Source organism: Epinephelus moara, chromosome 24 (genome assembly GCF_006386435.1).
Source record: "Epinephelus moara isolate mb chromosome 24, YSFRI_EMoa_1.0, whole genome shotgun sequence".
NCBI lineage: Eukaryota > Metazoa > Chordata > Actinopteri > Perciformes > Serranidae > Epinephelus > Epinephelus moara.
This window is the reverse complement of record NC_065529.1, coordinates 30,521,131-30,530,167: the sequence shown is the minus strand read 5'-3', so window position 1 is coordinate 30,530,167 and position 9,037 is coordinate 30,521,131. Positions and strand designations below refer to the sequence as shown.

Here is a 9,037-nt window from a genome sequence, read left to right as displayed (position 1 = left end):
TGCCCGATAACAGCTTGCTGAGTGCTGGCATTGGATGGAAAGTGTCAAAGTGGTTCCACAGTTATCTGACTGATCATTCACAGATTGTTAAACATGGCAATGTCATGTCCGACTAAGTCATTGTGAAGACGGGTGTCCCACAAGGATCGGTTTTGGGGCCCTTGCTTTTTTTAGTTTATATTGATAATATCTAATTCAAATTCTGCAAGTAGCATTTGTATGCAGATGAAACAGTCGTGTACTCGTGTGCTTTTTCAAATCTGCAGACTGATTTAAACACCCTGCAACACACCCTTACAGATCTGAAACTGCTTTTAAACTCAACCAAAACTAAAATTATTACTTTCTCCCCTGGGTAAACAAAGGTTCAAACCCTCTCCACCAACACCGTTGATGGTGTCTCTATTCAATCTTTTGATAATTATAAGTATTTGTGAATTTGGTTAGACAAAAGTCTCACTTTTAAATGTCATATTGACTATTGCAAAGGTTAGGTACGCAAAGAAATTAAAATTCACACCGGGCATTCTCTACAGGCTAAAGTGATGTTTATCCACAGCATCAGCGAAATGCTTAGTTGCTAGCCTATTTCTGTCTCAGACTGATTTTGGCAATACTATTTATAGGTTTGCCTCACTATTCACATATCACTCAGCCTTGAGGTACTAAATCTAGCTTCAGGACCCATCATTGTACATTATACAGCATGGTAGGATGGCCATCATTTACTTTGTGTAGGTCTATCGATCATCTCCGGTAAATTTCCAACTTACTTAGACCAGAAGTTCTTACCTTTGTAAAGCAGTCATAATCTTAGGTCACACAAATGTCTTCAGTTTAAAGTGCCTTTTACCAGCACAGAGGCTGGCAAAACAAGTCTGTTCTACTACAGTCCCTGGTCCATGATCTGCAGGCCAAGCTCTTACTTGAAACTCTTATCTCTTTAAATAATTTAAAACTTAGAATAAAGGATGTGGTCTTGTCTAGCTGCAGCTGCTTCAAATAACTAACAAACTCTAGACTATGTAATGCTGCCCTTTTTTACTGCACTTTATTATGTATTTTGACATACCTACTGTCGTTGTCGTGATTTGTTGTCCTCTTTGTTTTTATGCTGCTTTATGACCCTGTCTTGGTTAGGTCTCACTAGCAAAAGAGGTTTTAATCTCAATGTGACTTCCTAGTTAAATAAAGGTGATATATATATATATATATATATATATATATATATATACAGTATATAAAACTATGTTTTCATTAGTTCATAATCACCTAAAAATAAGAATCCTTGTTTTTTTTTGGTACCTTAGAATCAGCCGTTTATATGTACATATGGATCGGTTCCCCTTCCATTGTTGTTTCTGCAGTGGCCCAGAACGGACAAACCAAACACTAGCTCTAAATAGAGTCATTTGCATTTTCGCGTTTTCACATTTTCCCCATCAGCGGCCATAGTTCTCCTACGTGCATTTTACAAATAAATGTAATAAACTAAACTGAATTTCGAACAAATAGTAGTTAGTTAATTTTTATTTGTACAGGAACTCTCACTGAGATCAACATCTTTTTTTTACAAGAGAGACCAAAGAACAACTTACAAAACATTAAAACGAGACAATTCAGTCACACAGAGCAGTCGTCACACATGGGGAAAAGGTAGTCTATTATTAAAAATATCAGTAAGAATTTTAAAGTAATTGCGATAAATGATTTTCTCTTACTTCTATTTGTTTTGTATCTCAAAAATAGTTAAAAAAAAAAAAAGTACACGTGCACAGTTTTTGCACATTATAGTTGGAACTCACATTAAATAATTGCTCTCAGTTGAGTGATGTGTTATTGAATTAATAAATTTGCTTTTAAATTTGACTTTTTGTCAATTGTTGGCAAATGATGCCAGCAATTAAAGTAAGGGTTGGGAGGAGGGCCAGACATCCACTACACCTTTAATCATCTCAAGCCCACTTTCTTTATACCTGCTCAACAATCCTCTCCTGTTTTGTCTCAGTTTTCTTGACCCACCTGCCCCTTCCTTCTATCATCCATTCACCTTCCACCTATCCTTCTCTACACCCATTCACAGTCTCATTCCTCCATACATAATCTTCCATCCTTCATATTTTGTTCAGTCATGTACATGTCTCCCTCTGATGTTTTTCTGTACATATTGTCTTGGGCTTGGGATGGGCTGGGTAACACAGTGTTTGAGACATTGATCATCACGTGCAAATTAATTGGATTGCACAGATAAAGAAGCAGGAAGAAGACAGTATTTCTGCATGGCTTTGCCTGATCATAAACAATATTGCTTTGCAGATACACAGCTTTTTTTCATATATTTATATAATTTCAAATCCACACAGTTCTCACACAATTTGGCAGTTGAAATGTAGCTTCCACGTATCCCTCCTTTAACACATCAAACACATGCTATTAAAGGGGGTAGCACAGTGTTGGCCATAGTAAGGCTCCCCCTTTAACCATTTACCCTCCAGATCCTAAGCCATGTCCCTACAGACTGAGCTACTGCCTGCAAATCAGCAACAATCAGGCAAATGTGGGAGAAACAGCTTTTTCCACTGAGCTGTGTAGGTCAGAAAGAGCCTAATGAATATAATCTGGTGATATATTAATTTATGAAACTGATCAAAACTTTACCATTTCTTAAAGAAGCAATCATCTGTTACAGTTACTTTGGTCTTTCATGACTTCATTTGTGGTTCAAACTATGGTCCAACATGTTCATCACAAATGCAGAGAAAATGAATATAGGATAGAACAATATAAATTTAATTTTGGTTTGTTTTACTGATTAACTTGCTGACTATCCATAACGTAAATACTGAGTTTCAATACCCTAAAATCTGTTACAGCTTTCATCTCGCTTTACTTGGTGCTGTATCTTACTGTACACTGTGGCATACAGAGAGAGCCTCGCCCCTTGACTAACAAATGTGAAATCTTAATGTTCCCATTGCAATGTTGGAAATAACTTCTTGTAGTTAAGTGCCTCCTTATTTGGTTGTCTGCTTTCACGAGAGTCACTGGGGGCCGCACTAACACCTGCTAATGGCTAACAGCAAGCTAATTGCTGTTCCCATAAATGGACCATGTGATGTTGAGGTCAGAAAATGCATCTGATAGTTTACATATTTTGTTATCTTGTCTGTCTCTTGTTCCGTCCTGGTTACTTTGAGAACAACATCATATTTTAATGAATTAAAAGTTTACCAAGCCAGTTATTTTTCAATGTTATATCCCAGTATGCTGTTTACCATTTGTTAGCTGAGATCACTAACTAAATATTCCTCATGGGTGATTAATAAGTCCATCCTTTAAGTGCTATAAAAGGCCACGAAGCATGCTCCTCTAAACTCAAGGGAACAAGCATTAGAAGTGTAATGATGAGGACAAGACATCTTCTCATTCTACAGTAAGTCTTGTCGCAGTGCTTGTCCTCAGCCGTGTTTGGACTACCAGAAAAAATGGTGAGAAAGAAACTAAGCTTGCAAACAAAATGGTTTATTCTACTATATGTAACAAATATGGAAGCAATTTCAGAAGCTTTGCTGTGATAAATCTTGCTAACAGCTAATATTAAATACTGCAACTCCCTAAACAACGCCCTTATTTTCTTCCAGGCCAGCAAGTTAACACAGGAGCAGATCACAGAATACAAAGGAGTTTTCGAGATGTTCGATGAAGAGGGAAATGGAGATGTGAAGACACTGGAGCTGGAGAGGCTGATGAGTTTAATGGGGATCAATCCTACAAAGAGGGAGCTCAGCCAGATGGCCAAAGATGTGGACAAAGATGGTGAATATAAACTTGTAAAGCCCATACTATGGAAGAGTATCAGTCTCTAAAATATCTTTAAAGGTCCAGTGTGTAGGATTTAGGGGTATATTTTGGCAGAAATGAAATAAAATATGATAAGTAAAAGTAAGTAAAATAAGAATTGTCATGTTTTTGTGACCTTAGAATGAGTCGCTTATATCTACATAGGGAGCAAGTCTTTGTTGACAGAGATCAACATGTTTCTACAGTATTCTACAATGGACAAACCAAACAATGGCTCTCAACAGTGCCATTCTCGCTTCGGCCTCTGTAGTTAGTAGCCCCTCTGCAACAAACAGTGTCGGAAAAGCACCAATTTGCTAACGTGAAACTACTTTATTCAGTGTTTTACCAATTTAAATCATCACGTCAGTTTGTTTGGAGAGGAAGTGACCTCTGCAGATAATTTGGCTCCCGGTAAAAAAAGACCTTAACATCTGGATCTTAAGGTATCAGAGAAAAAAGGTGAGCACACATTAGCAGGTGCTGGGCTAGCGGACCTGCAATGAGCTGAACAGTGTAGGAGAAACATTGATTTGTAACATGAAACTGATTTATTCTGTGTTTTAACCAGTTTTAATCATTGGGTCTGTTTGTTTTTGGAGAGAGGGAGACCTCTGCGGATAATTTGGGCCCCGGGAAAAACCTCTTTAACAATGAATGCTGAAGGAATTATAACCAGGAGAAGTTTCGGCTGTTTGCAATCTGCAATCATCTCCGCTAGATGCCACTAATTCCCTCCAAATCTTACACACTGGACCTTTAACTTGGCTTTCTGAGCTCTCATGGCCAGTGACTACGTTTAAGATAATATAGATTAGGTAGTTAGAGTATTACACATACCTGGGACTGTATATCTCTTGAACTTCCACTTTATAAGGTATATGTATCATAAAATGTAATCCAGTACAACAGCCATGCCATAAATCACATATTTTTTAAAGGAACGTTAATTATTTTGGTTACACTGTGTCAGAAAGCCACTGATTCATCTGTTTTTTAGACCATAGTGTTGGTGGTGTATTTGACTGTATTATATCATGAAATGGTTCTATTTCCATGCATGAGCAACACCTGTAAATGCATTTGAGCAATGCCTTCATAAGCAATGACTTGCATGTATTCTGAGCTGTACCCGGAGGTGAGGATGGAAGTAGAAGCTTTATCTGACTAAAGTTCAGCCCAAACCAAGTACGTAATTAAAGTGCTAAATTAGGCTGGGTAATGATAGCCTGGCCATTCACATCGGCTAAAGTTTGCCATTACCATTAGCTAAAGTGTAGGAAGGTAAATAAAAAGGATGTTTGCCACTTGCTCTGATAAGGTTAAGATAAATGAATCCTAAAACATGTTACTCTTTGCAGCTGATCAAATCTGTACTTTAATTGCAAATCTAGATAGATTTAAGATTTATAAAGCGAACTCATGCACCTTTTGAAGAGAGAAACCTTTTCCAGAACGCATTATTTAAACAACACAAACACACCATTATCTAACACTGCAGTATTCTGTTTATACTGCAGGTTACCACATCAATCACTAGGTGTCAGTGTTTCACTTTGTGTGATTATGTGTGGGTTTCAGTCATGGTTTCAGTCCATAAAAAAGACTTAGTGCTCCCATTGTTGTGCTACACACACACACACACACACACACACACACACACACACACACAGAATTGTATTGGAGTTAAGCTAACATCCTGAAGTTGGAAAAGGTTTGTTTAATTAAAATGTATTGATGTCGTTTCTTTTCCAATTAAATTTCACACTTTCCTCCCTGCAGCCTTCTCCAAACAATTAGTCCCCTAATAATAATAAATAGTTTACTGCCATCACCACAAAATTTAATCACACTGTAAAATCATGAAAGAACACAAATCTAAAATCTCCAGACTCTGTCAGGGGCTTCATTATGTGTCCAGCAAAGTCTTGAATACTATCAAACTACATCATGATTTTCCGCCTTCTGCTAATTTAAGGAGGACATCTTTTAAATGGACTTTTGCTAATATACTATGTCAAATTAAGTCCTGTTTACCTTAGCCTTATACACAAATATAATGCTGCCATTTTTGTTAATTTTACTTTGGCATTTTGATGTCAAAGATGTACTGCACAAGTGGTTTGCTTTGCAATAAATTATGATTAATTCTAACTCAATTCTAGCTGTGAATCATGGCTTGTTCATGGACATTGTGACCACTGGAGTTTTTCATAGATACAGTGTGTTGGGATGCAGATTGTTGTGGTCAGATAATTTTATTGCGCATAAAATAACATGATCTCTAATGCATTGTTTTTCTCTTATATGTTCAGTTTGTATGTCTTTATGTGCATGAAAAAGTCTTTGTGTACTCTGTTTCTGTGCACCAAACTTGCAAACAGAAGTCACTCTGCTGCACTCAGATAACCATGTTTTGTTTTAACTGAATTTTTTCTATGACACTCCAGGTAAAGGGATATTTAACTGTGACAGCTTCCTGGGTCTGATGGCACTGTACCACGAAAGAACCAAGAACCAGGACACTGAACTCAGAGCTGCTTTTAAAGTATTTGACAAAGAGGCTAAAGGATATATCGACTGGAACACACTCAAGTAAGAATAACACAATGATAGAAAAGAAAAGCATAAACATTTCCTATACACGGAATAAGTACATCCTTTTAATTTGACCTATTGCATACTGGATTACACTGCACTGTCGACTGTCCAAGTGATGAATAATTATTTATTTTGATCTCAAATTAAAATCCATGAAACAAAAAACCTCATGCCAACCACTCTGTGTTCACTCAGTGTTAACATTATTTTGTCATCATCATGCTCCTTCATTGCTTCCTTCATGTTTAATATTCATTTCCAGATATGTCCTGATGAATGCCGGGGAACCACTTAATGAGATCGAGGCAGAGCAGATGATGAAGGAGGCAGATAAAGATGGAGATGGAACCATTGATTATGAAGGTTTGGATGTATAATTAAATTACCGGCCATTATAACCACTCTAGAAAACTGTAATTTGGTCAAAAACATATATTTAATGTTAAGGGCAATTTGTTATCATAGTGTTCATTTTGACAGCACTACTGACAGCATTACTACATTACTGCTCCGTTTTTGGACATTTTGTCTTCTCAGTTTCTATGGTTAATTTATTTCTACCAGATTCAGTCAGAAATGTTCAGGTCAAAAGTCATTACTATTCAACAAGATAAATCCATTATGTGTTTACAAATTGAATGCATAAATATTTTTACGGAGGAGTGAAAATTAAATGTTATTAACACTACAACCTTCATTAAAGGTCTAGTGCAGGCCTATTCAATTAGCGGCCTGTGGCCTACATATGGCCCAGAAGCAACCTCTGAGTGGCCCGGGCAGGGATTGGTACCAAGAAATTTAATCAAAACCGTAATAATAATAATAATAAGCTCTGCCATAATTGGCTATTATCGTTACTTTGAGCTACTGAGCTATTCCACCTCACACTTCCGTTGTGTTTCGCGGAGACTTTTATTCTCTACTCTGGACAGTGGCATTTAAAATTCAGATGCCTTGGACTAGGATTGAACATTCAACCTAAGGACTTCCAACCTGGCTGTTCACCTGGGAATTGAACCCCAATCCTCTGACCTTCAAATCGGTCCTCTATCTCCCTGAGCTAACGAACTAGCGACACACAAATGGGCCTCCTTGAAGATTTTGTCTTGTGTCCTTAGACAAAGCATTAAAAAAAATAAACAAAGGACATCCATGTGTAACCAATTTAGAAATATTCATAGTATAAGTCGAAAAAACCTAAATAACTCAGTACAGTGTGTTGAAAACACCTCAGTGTTGTCATTTTACAAGACAAAAAGTGCAGATTCAGACCAAAGTCAGGTGACATGGTATAAATGGGGAGTCCCTGGAGAACTGCAGACGTGGTGGATGGTCAATGCATGGGACTTTCACAATGTAGGTTTGATTGTTAACCTGAGTATTGTATGTAAAAAAAAAAAAAAAAAAAATACTAATAAAATGTTTTAGTACAGTATGTTGAAAAAAGTCATAGTATATGTCTTTAAATAAGAGTTTGCTTCTGTGCACTGATAGCTCTTTTTTATTCTGTTTCTGCATTATGTTGAGGAGGGCCATGTGTATAAATATTTATATAAATATATATACACATGCTGAAAATGTGGCCCATCGACATTTTCTGGTTTTAAAATCCGGCCCAGTTGAATTTGTAATTGAATAGCCCTGGTCTAGCGTGTGGGATTTAGTGGCAGCTGAGGTTACAGATTTCAACTAACTGAAACCTCTGCAGTGTGCCAAGCGTGTAGGAGAGCTACAGTGGCCACCACAAAAATGCAAATCGCCCTCTCTGGAGCCAGTGTTTTGTTTGTCCATTCTGGACTACTGTAGAACAACATGGCAGACTCCAAGGGAGTAGATATAAACGACTCATTCGATGGTAAAACATGATTTTCAGGTGATTTTTCACTAAAGAAAACATTATTTTGTTTTATATATATCCCCCTAAATCCTGCACACTGGACATTTAAAGCTGTGAAAATTCATGTGAAAAGTTTCATTCTTATTTTCAGATTTTCACTCCAGAACTCTTTAACCTGTCAGCTACTTTTGTCTATGACGATATTAAATTACAAAAAAGTTATGATTCTTACCATGTTGTTGTTTCCTGCGACAAGGATTGCATTTATTTACTTTTTTTAATTTAAAAAATATCCAAATTTAAAAATGTGTCCTTAGACTGAACTGATTGGGATAACAAATGAGGGGGTAATATGTAATGACAAAAATATTAACTGCTGATTTTAACTCTTCCAGAATTTGTGGCCATGATGACTGGGGACTCTTTCAAAATGAGCTGAAGGACATGTGGATATTCTGCAACTGTTGTGAACATGTGTTACACAATAATAAAACAAGACAAGTACTGTCTAGTTGTACAAATGGAAATGTGTGCAAATATATCTGTGTGATTTGTGAATAACTGTACAAATCCCTCACAGTGAAATAAAAGTAATCCATGCTTTATTTGTGGGCTTCTTTTTCTGTTTTCCTAAAGTTGCAGAAAAGACATGATAGGGTTAACTTCCTCAGAGCTGCCACCCGGATGCAGTCATTCACATGGGTCTGACAGCATCTGGTGTGCAGCAGAGCCATTAAATCCCATTCTCATCCCTGCAAA

The 9,037-nt window shown here is 37.0% G+C and overlaps 1 protein-coding gene across 1 annotated transcript; it reads left to right on the top strand.

Annotated features, from left to right (window-relative positions):
- The first annotated feature begins 3,438 nt into the window (after positions 1–3,438).
- On the top strand, positions 3,439–8,842 carry LOC126386728 (calglandulin-like). The gene is made up of 5 exons (XM_050039276.1): positions 3,439–3,488; positions 3,642–3,816; positions 6,291–6,435; positions 6,704–6,804; positions 8,674–8,842. Exons 1-5 carry the CDS (start codon positions 3,486–3,488, stop codon positions 8,715–8,717), a joined length of 468 nt encoding a protein of 155 aa, XP_049895233.1. The 5' UTR covers positions 3,439–3,485; the 3' UTR covers positions 8,718–8,842.
- The last annotated feature ends 195 nt before the right edge of the window (positions 8,843–9,037 follow it).

Excerpts from the sequence above, each read along its gene's own strand:
- LOC126386728 (XM_050039276.1), top strand. Across the intron at positions 6,436-6,703 it reads ATCGACTGGAACACACTCAA|ATATGTCCTGATGAATGCCG; the intron begins GTAAGAATAACA and ends ATTCATTTCCAG. Across the intron at positions 6,805-8,673 it reads TGGAACCATTGATTATGAAG|AATTTGTGGCCATGATGACT; the intron begins GTTTGGATGTAT and ends TAACTCTTCCAG.